The 25,144-nt window shown below is 41.7% G+C and overlaps 1 protein-coding gene across 1 annotated transcript in view; it reads right to left on the bottom strand.

Moving 5' to 3' along the window:
- Positions 1–393: 393 nt before the first annotated feature.
- Positions 394–25,144, bottom strand: part of RNF150 (ring finger protein 150) — a 100,835-nt gene continuing 76,084 nt past the window's right edge. The window contains exons 6-7 of the mRNA XM_062493934.1: positions 20,729–20,939; positions 394–512 (exon numbers count right to left, since the gene is read on the bottom strand). Coding sequence (XP_062349918.1) covers positions 394–512; positions 20,729–20,939 — 330 coding nt within the window. The remainder of the gene's footprint in view (positions 513–20,728; positions 20,940–25,144) is intronic.

The following is a 25,144-nucleotide window of genomic DNA, read 5'->3' as shown; positions in this document are numbered from 1 at the left end:
GAGTGTCCATCCATAATAAACTATAAACCAACAAATAAAACAAACATATACCTTTTCAAAAAACCCAACAAAAATTTGATTGAACAAGTGTAGAAAACACTCAAGCCGACATTTCAGTTGCACGAGCCCCTGGAGAGTTCCATGACTGCTCTCAAGCACGTGGATGAACTGGAAGTGTCCATCTCCCATGTGAACCAAACGAAGGTGGGTAATGATGAAACAGCATCCAGGCAGACACAACAGCTGCTATTGCTTTTCATGACCATCCCAGTATGGAGTGTGCAGGAGTGACAGTGCTCTGGAGGCATGTGCATGACTGGTCCAAATCCTAGAAAGCTGGCTCTGTCCCTACCTGTGACCCTCCCCTGCAGTTTAGCGTTGGAGATCTGTTTTTCAGGATTTCACCTCTTCGCAGTCCTGATCAGTGGAAAGCTCCACATCAGACAGTCCAACCTCCATTGCCATAATCAATGAAATATCTGAATCACTGCTGACTGCTGGCTCCTGTTCATCTGTGAGGGTAGAAAAGACAGGAAAAGGTCATATCTTTCTGTTAAAGTATTAATAATTTTTAGTTCTGCAGGTTGAACCCAGAGGTCTCCTCTCCACCACTGAGATTGTGATTAGATTGCAAACTTTGCTTTTATTCAATATCTGTCAAAAAGACTAAAAAAAAAAATCCCAAAATTCAAGCCATTCATTTTGAAAACATAATTAAAAGGAGCCTTGATGCATAACATTTTCTTCCTTTAATCCTCCCAGGGCTTTTCATCCAGGTCCTTCATGAAATTCTTCCCACCACCTGAGAATTTCCCTCCCTGTCCCCTTTCACTTCCTCAACCTGGCATCATCCAACTCTGCCCACAAAGACAGCAAGTTAATGACAAAGCCACAGGCACCTGGTGGAGCAACTTGGTCATCAGGAAAACATTCCTAACAGGAAACAATCTGCCCAAACCCTCATAAAGTGATGGAATCTCATAGGACATTTTTAAGAGGACACTTGTCTAATGTAGGAACACGGGCATTGGACCTGGACAAAACAAATCCAGGACTTTGGAGCAGGCTACCTGGTCTCAAGTGGCTTCTCTCATCCTTTTCTAGTCTCTTTCAATTTACTTTTCCTCTGATTTAAAGATATCCTGCAAGTTCTTGATCCAGGCCAAAGGGATCTACCTTAATGCACCATGACCCCTAATACACTAAGAGTTGTCTTGTTGATTTTGCCAGACTGCAAATCCCATCACAGGAAGAGCAACTTGTTTTTGTTTTTGATTCCACAGCACTTACCATGTGTGTATATAGCAGCAAATAAAGCCAACAGATTTTAAAGGGCTAAAAGCTAATTTTCTTCCAAGAACAATCAGGAGAAGCAAAGCACACTAGGGAGATTTTCAAAGGCTCTTAGGTGGCTGAGCCCCTGAGAGAAAAATTTGATGGTTCATATTTTCAAGCTGTTTAATTACAAAGATAGTATTTATCCTGTAACAATACAATGTATTTAAATCTGTGGCAGTTTTTCCTTTCCATATTTTATTTTTCAGACAATAGAAGCAGAGCCTGATTGATGCTAATAAATTTTGAAGCTGAATATCTAAGAATTATTAAGTAAGAAACACGACAGAGTAGCCAGGAAAATAATAACTCCTCACAGTTTAATTATTCACTTGAAGCTAAGTGAGCACAATTAGTCACCTCTCAAGAGCAGCATGATTTCTAAATCTTTTATAGGAAAAACCCCCACATGTGTTTACTTGTGCTTGGGATTAGACGTCATGTTCTGAAGAGAAGGCTTGAATGAGATCTGCATTATTCAAACTGAAAGAGTCAGTGTTTTCCTTCACAGTTCTTCCCAATCTTCACCCTGGATTACTTTCACACTTTTCTGATTGCAAAATAAATAATTAATGCACACAACATCTTTATATCACTATGTCTTTTTTTTTTTTTGCCATTTCAATATGACATTAGTAAACATTTCAAGGCATTGCTTCTGACTATAAATGTTTCCACCAGAGGTGGAGGAAGTATTTACAAGCTGAATGATGCATCCTGCAGACTTCAGTGACATTGAACCTTCAGGTGAGCTTCTGGATCCCAGAGTACATCAGAGCACCTCATATACCTCCAACACCTAAAGCATCATCTCTAGTGCTAACAGCTCCCTGAGTCAGAATAATGTGGTTTCAGACCACTGGATTATTTATCATTCCTCTATAATTAATAGGATTCTGAAAAACAATGAAAATTATGCTTAAGATCAAGTTTGCATTTGCAAGACAGAACTCCTGAGGCTTAGCCAAGTTGAACAGCCACTTGGAACACTCTTGAGAGCCAAGGAGTTTTCTATCTGAACTAGCTGTGCAGAAGAAAAGGACTGGCTGAATAGTGACAGCCAGATACATGCTGAAGAGGCAGGCAGAGCTGCCAACACCAAATGTCAGAGCATCCAGCAAGCAGTGTTTAATAGTGCTGAAATGTTATTTCAAGAATTGCAGTTTCTTCCAGGGCTGCACAGCAAAAAAAAAAAAAAAAAAAAATCTCAGCTGAGTTCAAGACAGGCAGATAGAACAGGACCAGATTTTGCAGCTCACCTACCTGATGGAGGTACAGCAGCACACGCTCTCCAAACCAGCAAACTTGAGTTTTACTTTACAAATCCTATACAATTATTCAAATTCTTGGCTCCTATCTTTGCAAAGTGTGGGCTTGGTAGTTTGTCTTCTTTGGAACTGAAGGGCAAGTTGGCAGGAATAAGGAACGATCCTAAAAACAGCCCTGCTCATGCTCCGGCACTGCTTTTCCAGCACTGTGGTAGTGCCTAGAAACAGAAGCACTCCACCTTCCTTGCTTGCTACCAGTTCAAAATCCTAAAGCTACAGCTTTGGCAGAGCAGGGAGAACAACTTGGACATCACCATTCAGGGAAGCACTGACATTTCTTTGGAAGCTGTAGGCAACATAAGGAAATGAATGCATCCCTGAGCATTACCTGCTGGCTCCTGTGAACAGGAGTCCTGCTACTGACCCCAACACACACAGGATGCAACTGGGAGGCTGCAGAAGTCACACCAGACACGGGCCAGCTGTAGGTAACTCTGGCTGCAAGGGCTACAAACTGCCTCACCGTGGCTCCCCCACACAACACAGACTGTGCTGGTTCGTTTTGCTGGCTTTTTTTTTTTTTTTTATCTTTGGCTGGCTGCTCAATAACACAGGCCAGCACAGTTACTGTTATTTGCTAAAGGTAAGCAAACCTCAACTACACTGCAAGTGCCAGGAGCTTAGCCTGCGTTTTGCATCCCTGCCTTTCAGATCCTATTTACAATGACAAAGCTTATACAATCACACAGCTTCTAAGGAGGATGCCAGGCTCACTGTTAACCTTTATGACCCTTTTGAAAGATTTTTGTAGTTTGCTGTTTTTCTTAGAGCCCTGAAGTCAGATGAGGACCTCAGCTTCCAGTGAACATCTCAGCTTTCACTTCAAAATAAATGAAGCTTAAGAGGCAAAAAGGAAACAAAATGTTTTAAAAATGAAATCTCATTTTTCTAAACAGATTTTATGTTGGAATATCTTGCTGTGATTTTTAGTTACTCGAAATTAGCAACCCTGTCTAATCACACACACTATAATACTTCCACTGTGTTTTACAGCACTTCTTGCCACGGGCAGAAAGCCTTTTGCTTAATGAAGCAAAAGGCACATCCCAAGCTGCTTTCCAGCCAGAGTGTTGGTGCCTACAGCAGGGAACTGTAGACCTCCCTGCCACATTCCTCTCATGTCAGTGAAACATAATATACCAGAGCATGCTGCCTGTCCAGACAGACTTTTTCCACTCACTTGTATTTCCTGACACACATTTGTTTGAGAGGTGAAATTAAGCAAGCTCCTTCTCTAGCCAGTATTATTTTAAAACAATTACACTAGCAGGGGAAGAATATCACCACGTAGATTTGGAAAGGTGGAACAGCCTTTACTTATTGAAAAGGGCATCAAGGGATGCTTACACTTGAATATTACTGCAATCAAACAAGGATGAAAATAGCTAAATAGTCTGGTGCTTTGAAAACAGTAAGATTGCACACTAGTAATAGTTATCTACTGCTGCTGCTATTTGTAACCATCAATGTAAATCTGTAGGTGTTGTGCCCTAATAAATATTCCAAATGAAAGAGGCCAGACAATGGGTATCTAAGAATTTGATTCTGCTTGCAAGAGGCTTGGGAGGGAGCTAAACATTGAACAGTGAGCAAAAAGTGCATTTGCAAACCCATTCTTCTGCCAAGCATGCAGGCATGGGCACCAGCTGAGATGTACTTGCAATGACCCACTCAAGGGTGAGAAAAAGCTGATGAAACTCTGGTAGACTTGGCACTCATGGAGGTCTCACTCCTGTGAGTGCTCACCACTGTGCTCCTCCTGAGAAGGCCACATCCCACAGAGTCCTTTTATGTCCCTAGGATGTGGACAGTGCCATGGGGCTCTCCCAAAATTGCTCCAGCTTGCCTCACAGGCTGGGATTTTCCCCAGGCTCACCAAGCTGTAAAAGCCATAACTGGGCTCAAATGTCAATAAGCAATTTGCACCCAGGAAATCAGTAGAAAAATGAGACCACATTAAGATGTTAACAACAAAAGCTTCTTGGCATTAAATAAATATAAGGTTTGTCTAAGACGGCACTTTTTTCCTTCTCCAGACCTTTGGGTAACTCTCTGCTATGACACCCATTTGAGAATAAGCAGACAAGTATTGCCACTCACTTCACATTCTCACTGTGGTGAAATATACCTTATTTCAAAACTCTTCAGTCTGTGAAGACAAATTTAAACAAAACTATGAAATCCCTGGTGTTAGTTATACTCCCAGATCTAGACAAGTATGTAAAATGCATGCCTTACCATGAATCTTATTCCAGTCCAGGGCTCATTTCTAAGAAAACATTTAGTTGTGTCTAGAAGGATTTTGCTCCATAAGAAACCAGAAATGTCTCCTAGAGCTTTGAGGACCTGATCAGAAAATATATCCAGAGTGACAAGATGCATTGATATGGGATATTTATCAAAACACATTCTGCTCAGCTTGAAGCCATAGAAGAATGCCAGTGCTATTCAGATTTTGTTTCCAGTATAAGAACAACCAGGACACAATTCATGAACACTTGATTTATGAGAGAGACATATCTAGAGTCCTCTATTTTTCTTTGTCTGCCTAAGAATGCACTTAAACATTACAGAGTTTATTGTTACCTCCTCCTGTGGTCTTGCCATCCCTTTGCTGTTTACAGTCTAAGAGGAAGAGCATCTTATGAAATCATTAGCTCAAATTGCAACTCATTTCATGACAATATCAATTAAATTTATCACTTAGACCCCTTCTTTTAAAGATACTACCGATTGTTAAAATTATTCTTCAGTTATTCATCTCACACTTCTCCTTGGATCATTTTACAAGTCTCAAATTCCTTCCATATCATCTTGAGAATTTTAACACTTTAGAATGGTCCATAACTGCACTAACAGAACATAAAGTAAAATACATGTAAAAAAAAGGCTACAAAATCTCTAATGCAAAAGAAACAGTGGGGATATGTTTGAGGAGAAAGGGTTATAAAACCCCTTGTTACTAATGCAGTCCTTCTGTACACAGAGGCTAATAAAATGGATGAAGAAGTTTGGCTGGCTACAGTGGAGAACAGAGCACCGGGGAAACATTTTATTGCTGTTCCCTAGAATCAGAGGGAGATTTTTCTGAGCAGCAAGGGGAACAAGTACTTGAGTGTGGTAAGTGCTTCTGGAAGGAAAGGTTAGAGTCTTTTTTGTAAATAACAAGCCAGAGCTCTGTGAATGTACTAATGGCAACAGAGCTTCTCCCAGGAGGTAAAGCAGATTATGTCTGAAACATTTTGCAAAGAATACCCAGACACCACCACAAAGGGAATGATCTGGCAACATTAATTCAAGAGGACACTTCAAAAATATATTTACCTGCACCAAACCCCTAAATGGTTGAGAGACATGATAGATGGGCCTGGATATGGTGTAAAATACTAGAGGCTCTCCCAAAGTAAACTTGGGTTTTTTTGCTTACTAGTGAATAAAAAGGGCAACAAAATTTCTTCCCTTAATCTTTTTCTAGGATACATGGTTTGGGAGAGTAGACAGCATCTCTTAATGAAAAACAGCCAAACACATGGGTCCTTGTCTTTAAACATCCTGCAGTATGAAGGCTAACATCATCATCATCATCATCTGAAAATCACACCCCAGTATCTCAAGCCAAGGATCAAAATGGAGAATTTATTAGTAGTATAACTAATTTTCTGAAGCCTAAATTTGGAGGATGCTGTACTTAAGCAATAAACTTTAACACCAGTTACCTGAGAAGACATTTTGTGCTTTGGCAAGACCAATAAACTCATTTTCAGAGAGAGTGCAGAAACTATCGTCACCCAAATGCTTTCTCCAAAAGAAAGGAAAAAAAAAATCATCAGTCTAAATAAGGGAGCAGACAGCAAACACATCTGCAGAAAGCTAAGCAAAAAAAGGGCAGAACACATACCAGATGTTATTGTATGGAAGCAGTTGGGCCCAACTGGCTGGGAAAGTAAAACTTATTTTTTCCCATTGTATATATGTATGTATGTATGTATGTATGTATGTATGTATGTATGTATCTTTAATGAGCATATACTAAATCCTTGGGATTTTATCCAGGAATCAGAATGCTCAGCCTTTGAAATTCATAGCACATATTAACATTATTTTAGTAGTCAGCACTTTGGAGATCAGTCTCCCCTCTGTGAGAGACTGGTTGACATTTTAGAAATGTTCATCAGCTGTCTTAGTGGGGAGCTGCCAGCCATCTCCATGATACAGCAAACGTGCCTCAGGCAGGTATGACACAAGAAAATCTAATATTTTTGCTTTTAGCATAATTTCTTCTTTGTTCTTACTCTTATAGGTCATGCTCATCATGTTCCTGCCCTGGGACCAGCAGGGAAACTCCTTCTGTGGCCTAGATATTGCAACATCATTTTCTTTTTACGTGACTAGTCTTTCCTCTTTCGCAGTGGGAAACTCAAAATTTGGTCACAAAGATTACCAGAAGAGTCAATGGAGTCATCATACTGTCTCTTGCATTTTATGTTCTTGGATCATCTCATTCCCACATTCAAGGTCCTTCACAATTTATCTGCACATCTGGTCTTCACAGAATCATAGAGATACTTGGGTTGGAAGGAACCTTAAAGACCATCTAGATCCAGCCCCATGCCATGGGCAGGGATGCCACCTATTAGATTTTATTCTCCACAAAGTGTTTTTTATTCCATCTTTGACCCCATACCTCTGTCTTGTTTCACTGCCAGACAAGAAGCAGTCTACTTCCTTCAGAACAGGGCATCCACCCTCTTAAACCTTTGCAAAGCTGCTTTTCTTTTCTCCCCCCAGGCCTTCCCACTGTCTAGAAGGAGAGAGGGACAGTGGGATGCTGCTGCACACCCTCCTTTACTGTTCACCACTGGCCATCCTCAATGCCCAAATACTGCACCAGTTGCACCTCTGGTCAGGACATCATGTTCTTCTGATCCCATGGGAAGTTTCATAAGAGAACATGGTATTTCACTCAATGTACCGACTGCTACAAATTATTGTTATTTAGAACATGCAAAATTATTCATGTCCTTGATTGAAAATGACATCTTCCATAAGAAGGGAAAAGATTAAAAAAACACAGAAGAACAGGGCTGCAAGTACATGACAGTTTTGATTTCCAAGTACCTTAGCTGCCTTTGGTAATATATTATTGAGTTCAACCTCTGCAAGCTGGCCCTGCAGTAACCATGCTGTTGTACATCTAAAACAACAGGTGTGGCATGGGGACTATTTACCTGTTTTTTTATCAGCTGTTGAATGACCAGCCCTCCGTGGTGTTACTGCAAAACAATGGGCATGAAGTGATAAAGTTACAGAAAAAAAACACGCTTTGTCATGTAAATGGTGTGTAAGGGATCTTGCAAGGATTATCCCAGTGGCCAAGGTGAAACATGGAGGGACTAACAACCTTTGTGCAGTGAGCAAACACCTTTACTCACATTGCCAGCCATTCAAAAGAGTGTATGCTTAATTTCTAGTGCTTCCTGTTCAGATACACTGTTGGTAGGTACTCGTATCTGATCCTCCCTCATACACACACAGGACATCTCTGACCTTTACTGACCACTGATAGCACTTAAGATGAGGTACTACTGACTTCTGGAGCTGCCACAAATGTCTCATTTGAACTAATAAACCTCAAATACTTCACTGTTCTCAGATTTTTCTTGTCTGGAGCCTTACATGATGATGTTTTGAAACAAGAGCAGGAAAAAGGTCAGACAAGTGTAGAAGCCAGGCTGCAGAACAGTTCAGTGTAACAGTACCTTTAACACAGGCAGTATTACTCTGTGTTTGGAGTGGAAGCTGTGAGAGACCTGCTCTGGAAGGGATGTCCTGGGCAGCTGAGCCCACTCTGCACAATTGTAATGGCTGCATGACACAATCCCTTTCAGATTTGCTAGCAATTAGCATCATTCACTGCACCAGCTCCCCAGCTACTTCATTCATCTCTGTGCCAGTGCAGAACTGCAGATGGGTGGCAGCTCAAAGCCATAATACCCAGTTTTCAAAAGAGCCCTTCATGCAGCACCAAACCACAGAGATTGAACTTTTTTCCAACATCCTACAGTGACAGATGAGTTCAGCTGCTAACTCTTCCTTCTCTTAAACATCACAAGCCCATCAAACATTCCAGCACCTCTTATATTCCAGCAATTATGCAGCTTTTGAACAGCTTTATCCCAGATCTGATCTTCCCTGCAGCCTACTCAATAGTTTCACTATCAGTGATACATCTACAGCTGTGGCCAGTTCTCTGACTGAGAAGCAAATTTGATCAAGACCTCCAACAGCAAAATGTGAACCTTTACACCTAAAATTTTCCAGCTTCTCACTGTTTGGATAGCCCTTGTACGGGGAAGGTCTTTGTGTGCTACTAGGTCTGTGGGTCAGCCTTTTGCAGAGGGTGCAAATTACTCAAGACTGCTGGTGGCATTTATGGATTGGCAGGTGGGTGATGACACTGTCAGCTGCTAGGATCTATAAACTTCATATAAGAGAGGACAGAGTACCAGCGGGAAAAGTAGATTTCTGCAGTCTGAAACAGCCCACAGTTTCCATCAGGAACATCTCTACAAGGACTTCCTGAAAACTTAAGCAAAACCGCCCTATTTAATTGGTCCATGTTGTTTTTTTGAGAAACATGTCCCTTTTCCTTCATTTAGAAATAATAAAAAATACCTCAAACTCAGAGAATACAGTAAAACCCTTCATTTTGGAAAAGTAAACCTTTTTAGATTTACTTTTAGACGTCCTTTCCATCTTCTCTAGGTTGCTTTCATGGTTTACTTAGAGGATCAAGCAATATTTTTTACCTAATCAAAAGCTTTCCACAGAAAAATGAGCACGTTTATACCCCATCACTAGCATATGAAATGAGGATTAAAATAAGACTAGGAGGTGTACAGAACCACTGTTTGTTGGGAACAGAGATGTCCAAAATGTTACTTGTGTCTTGTGGTAGGGCTAGTGCGCCACATAAAATTCTAACAAGCTTGCTGGAGTACATTAATGCATTTAATGCACTCACATGAGAACACATGAGAACATCAATCAAGAAAAGCTCTCATAAAGGAAGAAATCAGCTGTTTATCTTGTATGTTAATTCTGGAAAATTTAAATCAGTTGATGCCAATCTCCTTTTAAGGGGAACATTCCTTTGACAATCCTGCCATAGCTCACCATTTTTTTTCCCCATTAAAAATAAATCTGATGTGCCAGGCCTGGCCTGCTACATTCAAATATTGTTAGAAAAAAATTATGAAAACAGATTTATGTAAAGAAGAAGAAAAAAAAATAAAACCAGCCTTTACAGCAACTGAAACCAAATAGACAATTTTGATTTAAAGAGTCCAAATAATTTAATGTGAGTCTCCTCCTGACCCTGTGTCTCCTTCCTGCCTCCCTTTCTGTCCAAAATGAGCCTGTATTAAAAAGAACACAGCTCAGTTTTTCATGACCTGAGCTGTGAAACTAGGAGTTTTGTCTCTCCAGCCTAAAGCAAGACTTCACCCATGTTCCCTCTTCATTTACCTACCTCCTTTTGTTTCCTTGCTCATTGTTCACACCAGTGACATGACAAAAAAGTGAGTTCCATTTACTGGACTGCAAAATTCTGACTGTGACAAAACCCAGATAGGGGCAATCAGGGCAATAAGGAGCAAAACTAACACTGAAGAGAGAACTCAGTCTCACCTAGAGGACACTAAAGGTGACTAAAGGGCAGCTGAGGATAATTTCTCACTTGCAAAGTGCCCTGGGAGCCTTGGGTCTGGCTGGTAGGAAATCCTGCAGGGACATCGACAGAAACTGGATTTAGATTATATAAATCTAGGGCCATTTAGCATTTCCTTTCAAATAAGCCTCCAGTCACAGTGCAGTTTCAACTGAACAGCTTCTGGCATCAGAAAATCCCCTCCAAAGCCCAGCTTTTATCAGGGATGCTTGCTGAAACGCTCATGGGAACGTGAGAAAGGCCAAACTCAAGACATCAGTTTTCTGAGTTTCTTCTTAGACCAGTGGATGGGAAAGGTCAATTTAAGTTTCAACAAATTGCAGCTGGAATTTTACCAGAAAATATGTTCATTAGGTCACTTGGCCACCACCACCAGCATCAAGTCCTCCCAAACATTCTACATGTGAAACTCAAATTGAAACAGAACGACTTATGACCACTTTTTCTCTGCATGAAAAAAACTTTGTCTCTGTTTCAATTTTTTAAGTTACTATCTAGTCCTGTTCCTCCTCCTTTTGTGTTCTGAGTATTCACACTCCTTGGAAAGGCAGAAGAAAGAGTTTTAACTCTATATAATGATACCTCCCTAGAAAAATACAATACAAATAACAAACAATAACACTCTAACCACCTGGAAACCAACCATGTAACTTCAAAAAACATAAATGCCTTTGCACTGTTCATTAGTATTTCCCTTGGGTACACTACTGTAAAGTAAGAGACAGAACTCTGATATTCAGTTTAAACCCCTTTTTCAATTCTTTTTTTATTCAAGTTTCTTAACTTTCCACTCCTCTCACTGAAAAGTGGTCATGTCCCAGAGGTTCCCAGGCAGTTCCAGAACAAGTTAGACCCCAGGAACCTTTAGAAAACAAAATACTAAAATACTGGTGTCTTTTATATCTAGTCTGGAAAAAGGGCTCTTAGAAGCTGAGTAGCAGTTTATAGCAGATTTTAAGTTTTTACAAGAAAAGTGTTCTTGCATCTTTCTGTCACAATCAAGTAAAAACTGAAGGATCCATTTAGGAAAGAAAGAGAGACAGAAAGAATTAATTACTGCAAACACATGTAATTGCTTCTGCCCTGTGGAATTTGCAGCTACAGTAGTTTACCAACTCACTTTTGAGAGTGGACAACTAAAAAAAAAAAATAAAAAAATAGACCTTTCTACCAAAGGTTTCCTCCAAAACTGTTTCCTTGGAAGTGCACTCTTAGGCTGCAGGTTTCTCCACAGCTGGAAGCATGTTCCATCTCCCAGTACAGGTTGGCAGAGGGTCAGTTTTCTAAAATTTCCTTCTTTAAGACTACTTTGGTCTTACAGACTGACAGCTATTCATGTGCATAAAGACAATTTGCTGGTGCCGCTACCTTTTCAAAATGCAATTACAGGGGAGTAATGAAGTTTAGCAACACCTTAGTTGAATTCAATATCCTGTGCACTCAGGGGCAAAATCTGAAGTCAGGTTTCTTCTGCATACATGACACACCACATTTGGTGGCTGTCTCCCAGAGAAACCTTAGTAGTTTAAAACATTGTTATTTAATTACCTGTGTGAGGAACTGGCAGATTTTTAACCCCCTTTGTGTGATTTTTTTTAACCCCCATTGAAATGCTACAATTTAATAAATTTATTAAAGCTATTTCAGCTAAGTGCTTTTCATATTCTGACTTTGTCAGTGGCACTGTTATTCTATAAATTTTCTGTGCACTTTTCCTGTAGGAGTATTTCTTTTCCTTTTTCTTGTAGCACTATGCTACCTAGAGAGCAGAAAATAGAGCAAAAATTCAGAGACCTCCAGGTAAGTTGTTTTGCACACTGTGTATATTAATACGTGGCTTAATTATTGCCACCCAACAGAGCACATGTTCTTGCCTACACCCTGTGTGCCTCAGATATGTTAACATGACTTACAATGAAAAGCACAGTCATATGTGTTGGCACTTGCAAAAGACAGTCACAATAAAAGGCCCATTTAGGTAGATATTCATTAATGCAACTCTGATGCTAGTGTGAACTGTGCTGAGTACAGCCTGAGTATATTCCCCAGGATATCAGCCTTGCCACTGGGGTGGCAAAGATGGCATCTAGCTGGGCAGGGATATATCCACGTGGGTCCTATTTTCAGCACTCCTAAATGGGAGGGCTTATTCAGCCCCTTCCCATTCCCAGGCTTAGAGACAGGAGAAAATCCTCTAACATGTGTGCCAGAAGTTGGATATTTCCTCTTGGATATCGGGTTGACCTGTTAACACATTCTCTTCCAATCATTCCCATTTCCTATGAACACCCATAAGCCAGTTTCTCCATCTGGCCCATCAGTCTCAAAGCATCAGTTTCAGGTGCTATCTTCACTTAAAACTGCCCACATCCAGAACAACAGAAGGTCCAGGTACTAAGAATTTAGTGAGAACTCTCACATAGGTACATGCACTTGCCCTCTTCCTTTTCACCTGATCTCTTCTAAATACAACTCTCTCATGTTTTTTGAGAAAGCAGAATTGCTGGTTGCACTTAAGAGCTACAGGTGTAAGCATGCACATGATCCCTTAAATTCTTGTGAGAAACCAGTCTGCTTCCTTGAGCAAATGGTTCTCTTGCACGTTCACAGGCTCACAGCCTGGATGAACAAAGAGAAAACCATTATGTACCAATGACTGGAAACATTTTATTAGCAGAGCTCTTGCCTGACTTCTTTCATTTGAGTTACCCTCACCAGGGAGCACTAAGGCGAATGCACACTCATGCAATGCAACCAGAACAAAATACATCCAAGCAGAGAGACTGCTGCAGAAATGCCACTACTTTCTGAGTGCCTCTTGCACCTCAGTTTTTACTCTCCAAGAGGCACAGCTGCCTTTTCACTGTCTTTCTCTACCCACTACATTTATGAGATCTGCTCTCACCTGTGAGGTTTCTGGAAGTGGATGCATACCTGTGTATGCACTGGCTGATTGAGCCTGACCCTGGTAGGGGTCTCTGAGGTGTGCACAGTACAGGTGAGCACTGCTTTTGCCTTGCCTATCTGAAATGACAGCAGCAACCAGAGGCACTGACCCTGGAATCCTCCCCTTTCTCTTGCCTGCCTTACTGCAGGACCACTGCTCTGCCATACTTCTTATTCTCAGGTGCTGATCCAAGCTGGATCCCTGTGTCTCCCATTTGGTTTTGTTTCTGGATTGATAAGAAAAAGATTCAGAATCAGAGTAGCACCTTGTATATTAGACAGCATTTGCTGATGATTTCAGTGGAGGATTTTGCATAAAAAACTGGTGAGAATAAAAACTCCACAGACAATACAAATGTGAATATGAGACCTAAATAATCAATTCAATTGTATGCAAGATACTGAACATCTCTGGCAAGGCTTTTGTTGTCAAGTATAAATCAAAGAGAATAACTAATATGAAGTAATCTGGTCTCTCTGCAGTTCAGATTTGTATTTTACTCTACCATTGACAATTTTGCATTAAAAGCTTTCTTGTTCAGTGTTTTATCCAGATATCTGCTAAAAACAGTGGAATATAAAGATACAAGCCATGTTATCAGTGGTGCCAGTCCTCAGGCCCCCATTTTCCTTTCTTCCCTGCACAATGACACATCTAAGGACACAATACTGTGCCAACACAGTGTGGTGCCTGGACTCTGACTGCACACCAAGAGCCCACCAAAATCACTCACTCTCTCTCCCCATCACTAGGGCAGGGCAGAGAAAAGACAACAAAAGGTAGGTGGGTTGAGCTAAGGACAGGAAGAGATCACTCAACAATTACCATGAGGCACAAAAGGGACTCGACTTAGAGTAAAAATAATTAACTTAATTTATTACCAATCAAATCAGAGTAAGGTAAGGAGAAATAAACCTTAAAACATCTTCCCTCAACCCTTCCCTTCTTTCTGGGCTTAACTTCACTCCCAAATGCTCTCCTTTCTTTCCCCCCCCAGAAGCACAGGGAGGTGGGATTGTGGTCAGTTCATCACATTTCCTCTGCTGCTCCTTCCTTGTCACAGAGAGGACTCCCCATACTCTTTTCCCTGCCCCAACATGGGGTCACTCCCATAGGAGACAGGCCTCCAAACTTCTCTGATCTAAGTCCTTCCCACAGGCACAGTTCTTCTTACCTGCTCCAGCATGGGTGCCTTCCACAGGGTGCAGTCCTGAAAACACAGGCTGCTCCAGTGTCCTGGAGCTAGCTGGCACTGGCTCCATTGGACAAAGAGGAAGTCTCTGGCAGCTTCTGACAGAAGCCACACATGTACCCACCCCATTACCAAAACCTTCTCAAGCAAACCAAACATCTACAGTCTTTACAGGAGCATTTTTCCTTCTTTAGTTTCATTGTCATAGACGATAAATCCCTTACGTCTCCTGCATTCACTGAACATTAATAAAACGCTTATATACTCAAATATGAGCATTCAAATGCCATTTGAAACTTCATCTTTCCTTTGCCTAGTAGTTCATTCTGATCTCTGGGCAAAACAGACAGATGTGTAGGGTCCAGTTGTGATGGAGATAGTGTGCTTGCTTTTGGGAATAGTGTTGTGAAAGCTGGCTTCTGTGCCCCTCTCTTCTCTTCTGCTCCTCATCTGTTTCCTCCTATTGTACTGACGCAACAACTTCTGGATAAGAAAACTGATCCAAATTAAACAAAACCACCAGGAAGAAACTGGTTGGCTTCTGGACCAGGTTTCCAAGGCAGCTACACAACATAAAAGCAACATGGGGGCAGGAATGTAATTTGGGACAGACAGAGGCAAGCCAGGGACTGTCACAGACTTCACAAATACAGGCAGACTTAAAAATGGAGCTTCCATTACTGAAGGTGAACACTTTCTTCTGTATCTCTTCCCAGACTCAAATATTAAGCAACCTTCATGGCATCTGCAGCCTTTTTGGGACCCTAGGTTAGTCCAGACTGCTGTGAGTGCTTACCATGCCCTCTGACTGAGCCATATTACAGCTCAGTGGGGACAAGGGACATTATTGATCTGATGTCTTCACCCTTGCTCTGTAGACAGTGTCAATGGACACAGAAGTTGCAAAACAGAAAACAAACAAATACATTAGAATTGAAATTTCCTCCTGGATTCACAGCAGTTTTGTACATCCCTTTCTGCAATTTGCTGTGCAGAAACGCTTTGTATTTCACTTCTCAACATATGGAAAGGAGTAGCAATTTTGTAAGAGAAAAAACTTCCCTGTCCATTCCCAGTCTGCCAGGAATCTCGTAGGTGTATGCAATAATACAGAGCACATTTTTAGTGCCAGCTACATTTCACTTGGTGACTCTTTCAAACCACCAGTGCTATGGTGGCATCAGTGTTAATCCCAAAACAATCTAGGAACTCAGCTCCTTGGAAGTTTCGGTCTATGACACTTATTTAGTGAACTATCCACATAAGATTTTAGCAGAGCTTATGTCACATGCCAGGCACATGGGACTCAATCTGCTCAGTCTTTAACTAGCTCCCATCAGTATTCTCTCTCTGGGACAGTACTAGGACTTGCTAATCCACGTGTTAATAACTTGCTGTATTAACTAGTATCCAGGGAGTTTTTCCACCTTTTCCTCCCCCTTTACATTCCGCCTATAAAACCCCACTATTAATAGCATGGAGGAACAGTCAAGTGGTTACAAGACAACAGTGGATCAGATTCTTATCATGCACTTTCATCCACTCCCAAAGGCTGACTATTCTTCACAAAGACATTTTAGATCAAAATAATTACCTGAAAAGTTATATTAATAGATTTAATGAAGAGCTATCAGAGAGATTTGAAAGGGTCCTAACAGTCACGATGTGCTGTAGGTTGGCAGGGTTTTATGGAAAGAACAAAATGAGAGGCAGAAAAGGAACTGCTGATATTGTCTAGACTGCCCACACTGTTCTACAGTGTGCCAAACTCTCTGGACTTTGCAGGTGATATGACACCTTGGGGGAAAGTTTGTGGACTTTCACACTTAAAGTCCTGCTCATGTGTGCAGTAGAATAATTTATGGCTCTTCCTCCAACTACAGAGATAGTACTAGTAGGATTTCTGAGGCCCTATGCAGTGGGATGAGACATCCCACTGAAAGGAATATAAAAGCTTGTCTAAATTGCAAAGCTGGAAGTATTTATGAAGAGAGGGAAAAGACAGTGCACATTATTTACTGCAGAAATTAGTAAGTGCTCAAGGGAGATAAATGACCACGGATGCTAAAAAAGAATAAAAAATTAATAACTACTTTTCACCTGCCAGTGGCACAATACCTTTAGAATATCTAGATGCTACTTTCCCAGAACACAACCTTATTTAACCATATCATTCAATCTCAGCTGAGCCTGACCCAAAGAATATTGAAATAGCCTCCTAAAATCTTGAATCCACCCTCTGAAGCTGGTGTAGCTCAGAGCTCCTTCAAGTTCAGATCTTAGCCAAGTCCAGCTCACACTCATATCATATATAGAGCAGAAAATTCCACCTGCACTGAGATTTCAAAAAATGTTAGCATTTTGCATAACTTGCTATGAAAAATTAGGCACCACAGACTGCTATGATGCATTATTATGGAAAAAGATCCTTAGGTTGTCTTCTTTTACATGCTCTGGAGAGCTGAAAAAGTCAGAGCAGTAAACTCACCTGAAGATAAACTCTTATGTATTTCACATTATTTTCCCCCATCCAAGCTCCCCTCACTATTTTTTTTTCAAAACTCCATTTTTTCACTTTTTCCATCAATACCTTTTCAGCAACCTGTTGCAGAAATATATTACAACATGCTATCCCAGGATCCTACACAATATCCCACCACAGAGAGCAGTCACTAACACTAAATACTGAACAGACTTTGGGCTGTGGATATGCCCAGGTGACTTGATGAAGGCTTGGATATTGCTAAAAGGCAACTGAGAGAAACTGCTGGTGCATTTTTAAGTGCTCAGTGCTACTAAACAGGAGATTCTTGGTTTTGCAAGGAACTCTAGGGCTTGGTCCCATCCAGACATTCATAGCACACTACATTTCTGAGAGTCCCATAGATATCAGGAGCATGGGGAACAAAAGGGAGAGGAGAAGGTGAGATGTCTGCTGAGCATACACACAGAAATAAGAAGAAAAGCACTGGCTGAGTTCCAGAAATTAAAATTTGGCCCCACTGAAGTCGGCAGGAGCTTTGCCACCATGGAGACAGAATTTTACCCAATGTGAACAGTATTCCGGGAGTACCCTCCCTCCAGACACACTGTGGGAGGTCTTCTGGCTCTGAATAATCATTGGAAACACAAAAAAGGGAAATTAAACCCAAACCAAGACAACAATACCAGAATGATTAATCTACAGACACTAAAGAACGTAACAACAATGAAGTGAAAAGTGTTGCAGAAGAGGGTGGAAAGAAGGTGGCAAGTCCTTTACCTCCTGGACCACTAAACTTTGTTAGGAACAAGGGAGGATGCAAGGACACAGTGGTGCTGGGTGCAGGAGGCCACGTCAAGGCTGCACTGAAGTCTTGGAGTCTGCACAGATTCACTAACAAGAAGGAAAACACTTGTAGTGCAGATTCAGCCTTGGAGCAGGCTCCCATCAGTAATGCTACATAAAGAAGCCAGAACCTAGCAACTTCAGCAAAGACTCCTAGGAGCAACCAGTGTCATCACTTACAAATTCCCAGGCAGGGTAGTTCACAGAAAGGGCACGCTCAGCAAGCTCTGCAGTTGTGTAACTGAGCATTCTGGATATGAGAAATACAATAAACAGACACAATGCCTATGAAGCTCCATCTACTCTGACAGCTATGACCCAGTTATTTAGCCTACAGTTGCCCTCTGATTTAGTTAGCATTTGGATTCGTACCACAGCTATATATAAGGTCCTGGATGTTCCCCTTTTACTGCCTCGAGAGTTCAGGTTGCCTAAAATGCCAGGTCTTACCTTTCAGACTGCCCGAACCCTTCCAAATTCACACAAAGCAACTAGAGAGTCAAATTCCCATAACTGCTGGAACTCAGCCCCTAACTCCCAACCCAAGACCTCTTCTTTGCTGCAGGTCTGCTGCAAAAAGGAACTAAGTGGCTTTTCTGGGAACTGCTGCAAAATGCACCACGCTGGATGTGGTGATGACAGCAGGGAAACTTGTACATCCATCAGTGACAAATACTCAAGTACTGAATTGCCCTTCAGATGAGAAATCCAGATGAAGATTCATGTCTACCCATCAATGATGAATGAATGACAGCAACTAACTAAGCATTAAACTAGATTTTCCCCGAGTGACTGTGTGAACACCACAGCATAGGCAGGCACACAAACTCCTTTTGGAAAGTCCCAAGGTGTTCTGAGCTTTCCTCAGAGATTTTCTCCATCCTCTCAAAACAACTGAAAGGTCTGATTCCCTACCCACACCTCTGTCAGCGTGAGGTTCACAACCTCCACAGAGCTTGGGCCACCTGCCAGTTTTCTCTCCCTGCTCTCTTCTTTTGCTCTCTCTGACATAACCAGGAAAAAAACATTTTCACAGTCCTTCCCTGGGCATGGCCAGTCTCTTCAGGTGATGAGGATTTCCTGATGCTCTGTAGTTTGCTGTCTGTGTCCCTGGTCTTGGGACAAGTTCCTTGACCATGGGCTTTGCTGTCAGCCCTCAGGACTGTCCAGTGTTCAGGTTCATTGTCCAATATTATCAAAGGTAAGGGGAAAAACGGAGGGTAAGGTGGAAAACAAAGTGCATCAAGGCAAAATCAAGCATCTTTGTAGGCCTTGCAGTGTTCTGCTGGCTCTGAGCAAGCTTTTCACCCAGTTACTTAACTTAGCTGTCAGCTTGGAAAATGAATTAAAAATGTGTTTGTTCCTTCTGCAAACTCTTGAAACAAATCTGGAGGGAAGAGAGTGCCTGGAGAGTTACTGAGCTCTTGTGCTCCCTGGCAGCCTCAACACCATTGTTACTCCTGCTGAGAAACCAGAAGAGCTGCTTCTCAGCCTGACAAGATCCTGGGATGAAAAGCACAGACTGCCCCTCGTGCTGGGCTTTGGACCAGGCTGCTGGCTTTTCCCAGCATGTGTCATGCAGCTGTGTGTGTAAGGGGCACCCCACAGCCCTCCTTCCCAGCCTTAACAGTGTGGATCCTGCAGAGAACTGTGGGGCAAGGACCATTATCTGTGAGAGGACCTACTTGCCTCTGGAGTGCTAAAGGGCAGAGCACAGACCAGCATTTAGCCCAGTCTTTATTACACTGTGGTGCCATCTTCCCTTTGTTTTTTAAATCAGCTTTCAATGCATTTAAAAACAATTACTGGAAGGAACAAAATCCCATCTTGCTCTGAATAGATCTTGCCAGCACTCAAGGAGACTTGAGAAAACAGGATGCCCCCAGCTGGCAGGCTGGCCACAGAAGAGGGCTGGGATTACAGCCTTGCTGCTTGCCCCTTGCTGGATCCAGAACTTGGACCATAAAAGGACCAAACCTGAAACCTGAAATCCACAAAACAGAATAAAAATCCTTTTCTGGGATCTCAGGTCACAAGTCCAGTGTTTCTAGAAGTTATTTCCACTTCCATGACACTGGCATAACAACATGAGAGATAATGGGATTACCAAGTCTCTCCACAGAGTAAGAAGAGTAATGTAAAGTCATTTCAGCCTAGTGCCATCATGTCTCTCCTACCTTTTACACATAATATTACTTGACTTCTCTTTCATGCCCAGGCCCATAGCAGTACCTAGAAAACACTGAAAATGTGTATTTTTCTCAGAACCTACACAAACTCTATACACAAAGCTGTAATTTATCACATTCTTCTACCTCTCTTCAAGTACATCTGATGATTTTCTATAATAGTCTTGTCAATACACCAACTGGTATCAAACAGATAGGTATTTTCTACTGATCTGCTATTTTACCTAAAAATGAGAATTTTAGACTAGCACAGTCCTCACTCAAAACACCTGACAACATTCCTTTCAAACTGTCAGAAGCAGATTTTCAACTGAGAACATAATTTTTAGGAACAGAGAGACATTTTGAGAATTACGTGCTCAAATGGTACTGCTTACACACCTTACACAACTGAAAAGTAAAACTGAAGACACGTAAAATTCTCCTTTAGTTTTTTGTACAAAACATCAGTGTTGTTTAATTGCACTCAGGCTCTCAAGTACAGGAACTCTGACCATCAGTCCATTGCAGCAGAACACGTGATAATTAAATTTACTTACCCTGTAGATTCCTGCTGGGCTGAAAATAAGGCCACTGCTCCAGCAAAAAGCCCTCAAAGGATGCTCACCAGAGATGGGCTTGTGGGCTGGGGTTTCTAGACATTTATTTCAGTGCAAATCCTGCCAGAAATCGGAACTTACTGCTTGTTGTGAAGTTTCCCTCTCCAGCCTGGGGGAAGGTGTCTACATCCTGGATGACCTGCAGCACTCCCACGCTCCGGGCTGGGGGATCCAGGGCCACCGAGCTCTCGTTCACGGTGATGTCACTGGCCCCCGTGATCTGGTTGGTGGGTGGTCCTCCTATGGATGCTTCCAAGTCCGGAGGTATATCATCCATGCAATCTGCATTTGGCTAATGGGAAGAAAAAAGGAGAAAAATCGAGCTCCTACCTGATAAAAATGTTGTTTGCTTCTTACCTCTTCTTCAGATTTTTTTTTTTTTTTGCTTCATTCTGTATTGAAAATGACAACGCACAATGAACAAACACACAGCTTGTCTTCATGGACTTTATACAATCTGTTGGAAGAGAGACCCAAAGTATGCCATGGAAATACTGAGTATTAAACTGTGTCACCTACAATTGCTAAACAATCTTATTTGTACTTTTAAGAGTTTGGGAATGTGCCTACTAAAAAAGTAACTCACTTATTGGTTTGATCTGCTCAACAGAGGCAGATTTCTGAATCAGATCGAAAATGTAAACAGAGACAGGAGCTGAAGTGGAATGATTATCCTCCAAAAATATACATTTCACAGAGCCAGTATCTGAGCTTACAGGAATAAGAATTCAGTAAAAACTGCCTGTGGGTGCATCTATGTGTGTGCTGCAAGACTAGAAGTTAAGCTGTTTAGAAGATAAGTTTCTAAACATCAGAAGATCATTTCCTTTGCTAATACTATATTTCCTACAAAATACAATTATGGGAAAAGAAACAGATAATAAAGGGAAACTGAAGAGCATTATTTGATTCAAAGTGTTTCTTGTTATGTGAAGCAAGACCAGTGACAGAGAGACAGAGCAAGACTGAGCTGCAATTTGTGGATGCCTTGCTAAGCTAGGAAATGTTAATGTAAGTTGTTCCCATTTATCTTTACTCTCCAGGAACCAGACAGCTAGTCTGGATCAGCCACCTAGGTTTCCTCTAACTTCAGGGGTTTGAGACATCTTTGCTCTGTGGTTCATCCCCTAGGTATGAATTGCTCCCTCTGCCTTCCCTCTGCTCACCACTAAGCAGAGACAGGCAGGGCTTAATCTGCTAGACTGGACACCCAACATTCAGGTGGCCAGTGTCAGGGGAGGTGCACTCTGTTTGGTGCATCTCATTTTCTCTTCCTATGTTTAGCTGTCCCACATGCCAAGGCACTTTGGAAAAATCTCACTACCCGGCTATCTCCAACAGCAGGCTCCAAGAAACTAAGCAAAATATGATACAGCAAAGGCTTAAAGAGATTTAACTTAAAGCACAAGAGAAATCCCCTTGAATTCAAGCACAGAAGGTTACCATATGTTTATTTTTTTTTTCCCCAGAATCAGCAACTTAGCATGTTTTCTCTTTTTCAACACATTACCTGTCTGACTGTTGTCACCTCTCAAGTATTTTTTTCACCAGTGTTCCTAATGGAAAAGACAGGCAATTTAAGCAGTCTTGTATCCACAAACTGAAGTTTGGAATGAAAACTAAAATTGTTGTCTGGCTCCAGTCTAATCCACAAGCAGCAAGAATGCCTCAGATTTGGGATAAAAAAGGCACATTCAACTATACCAGGTGTTAATGAAACTCACCGAATCTGTACTTTTCCAAGTGAAGCACCAATCACTTACCTCTAGGACAGCTATCCAAAACCACCCCTTACATCTACCACTCTTTCCCTGTCTCTTAACAATTATAAAACAATGTTTTCAGAATCTAATTTTTAATTTGCCTTTGATAGCAATATACATTAAAAACAAAAGGCCTATTTTTCCTTTCACCTATAGGAAAAATTATTTCACTTTTTCAGGGGATCAGTTGTCTGTCCTTTGCTCTGATTCCAGTTATTCCTAGAGTGGGGTTTTATGGCAAACTTTTAAACCTTTTAAAGAAGGGGATTATAACTGAAAGTCAAACCAAACATTAAAGATGCAAAAATAATATTGCTTGATATAATTAAACCCTTTACTCCTGAATCATTTTAATTAAAAAAAAAAACGCCCAAAACTAAGCAGCATGCTCTAAAACTAATTATATCAAATACTGATCAGACAAAACCCCCAAACCATTATGGCTTTGGCTGCCAGAGTGACCCAGATACAGTTGCTAAGTTTAATTATATTGGTTTCACTTGTACCCTGCCTGTAAGTGCTTTGAGAGCACAATTCCACTAAAGTCAAGGGAAAGCTTTGTACTGACTTCTGAGGGCTTGGCTAAGGCTCTTAGTGAATAGCTTCAAGTCATACAATCTGCTGCCAAAAATGCAGCTGCCTGCAGATCCAGCAGATGTTTGCAGAGAAGGGGGAGAAGCAGAGGGAAACTATTTTACATGATATGGTTGTCCCAGTAGTGGTGCAGCTCTTTGAAAGACACTTTCACTGGTAATCCATTCCAAATATTGCAGTGTAGTCTGAGCTGGATTTGCCAGCAAGAGTGGAAAAGGTCAGGCCAACCCTTTGCTGGTAGATAGTTGGTTAATAATCCTCTGAAGCTGCAGAGTGCTGTGGAGAAAAGTGGAGGTGTTGGGGTGCTCAGTGACTGTGAAAATGAGTGCAGGAGTTTTGGTGCCTCACAACTGCCTAGGGAATCTGAGCTTAGGGTAGATAATATTTCAAGTCTCTATCACAAAGTAAATGCAGAGTTTAGTTGTGAATTGAATGGAAACATTAAGATATTTGGGGTCTGACCAATCCTTTCCTGGAAAATCCGAAGTCTTCCTGCTAAATGAAGCACAATACATCCACGGACATTCAAGCCAGGTCTTTAATAACAACCACAGGACAAACATGCAGCTGGTGGGGAAAAAACCCCAGAGCCTGTCTATGGTAAGATTTCCTCCTTCTTCCCATTGTAAAAGCCTGCAAAAAGGATTTGGCAAATTTTTGCCCAAGTCTCCCATCAGAGGCTGATGCCTGCCTAAGGCTTTTTTTCCTCTTTTGTATGTGGAAATTTCAGCTAAGAGGGCTCAGCAAGACTCAAGAATGTGGTTAGGGAATGACATTTTGCTTTATCCACTCCACTGAGAAGCCCTAGAATTTTACAGGTTCTTTGAGGCCAACATCTTTTCCCACAGCATCCTATGGACATCTGGCTAAGTGATGAGTCTCAAAAAACACCAGTTCATGTGTTCTGGCAGCTTTTTTGGCTCATAGGAGCACCAGAAAGCACATCTTAGGAATGATGTACACCCCAGGCTACCCTCAGCTGGTGCTGGGTGGTGAGAAGGGTGTGGACAAGATAATTTCTGTGCAGGTGGAAAACAGGTCCTGTGAGCTGAGCAGGAGCTCAAAAAGATCCAGGTTGGACAGGAGGGATTAGGCAGAGGAGAAGCAGGAGAGAGCATAAGGCAGGAAAAGAATAAAGAGGAGTTGAGGTGTATTCTAGAAAGAGAAGGTAGAAAAAAGAGAGGAAGAGGAGCAACTGATAGCAGTAAAGGAATTTTTAACCCTCAAGCTACCAGACACTCTTACATCTCCACTTTCTTTGCTGTCAGCTAGAGGAAATCTGACACAAAGGCTACTATCTACTCCACTTTCCCATGGACAGCAGCTCCTACTGTAAGTCACTCTGAAGGATAAAGCTCTCCCTTCATGAACATATCCAACGATCCATGTATGCCAATATGCTTCCTCCAAGAGATGAAGAGGGCTTTTTTCAGCTTGTTGTCTCAGAACAACCTCCAGGATAGATCCCTGTTCCGTTGTGCTTTACAGAGAGGAAAGGGAGCTATGAGAAGGAAAATGGGTTGAGGAAATGGAATAGTGCTTCAATTATTCCTGGCAATTAGGTACTCCTACACCTGCCTCTACAGAGCTGTTCACAGGCAGTGAAATCCAGCCATGTAAACCATGAAACTTCTACACATAGCCTCTGGGCATGATTTTTTTGTTCCACTAGCTCAGCCCAGCCTCAAACAGCCTGTGGACATGCTTAGCCTTCAGCAGCAGCCAGTGAAGCCAGTGACAGCTGTGTTCTGAATGTAAATTTGAACAGCACTAAACTTTGTGGGATGCCTTTAACATCTCACTGCAGGCCTCCAGAAAGCGCTGGTCTGGTTTGCCTATAGCCCCTGATTATGAAGCTGGACAAAGAGCACATTAATGAAGCGCTTGGACAAAAGTATGAATGGGCCAGTGTAAGAGTAGAAATGGTAAGGTGCTGTCAAATGCACAAGGAAGCCATGGAACAATACACTGGCTAGGGAGAAGAGGTGTCACAGCCCTGTGTAACATAAAACCTGGGGAAATATTTCTGTATTTCAGCCTAGGTGCAGAGATGCTGAATGGCAGAGCTAGCCTTCATTCTGGCTTTTCATCTCAAGCACTGATTTAACAGTTGCATCACCTCTCAATACACTAAAGACAA

Source organism: Cinclus cinclus, chromosome 5 (genome assembly GCF_963662255.1).
Source record: "Cinclus cinclus chromosome 5, bCinCin1.1, whole genome shotgun sequence".
Classification (NCBI taxonomy): Eukaryota; Metazoa; Chordata; class Aves; order Passeriformes; family Cinclidae; genus Cinclus; species Cinclus cinclus.
Note: the sequence above shows the minus strand (reverse complement) of the source record. Positions and strands in the feature narration are given on the sequence as shown.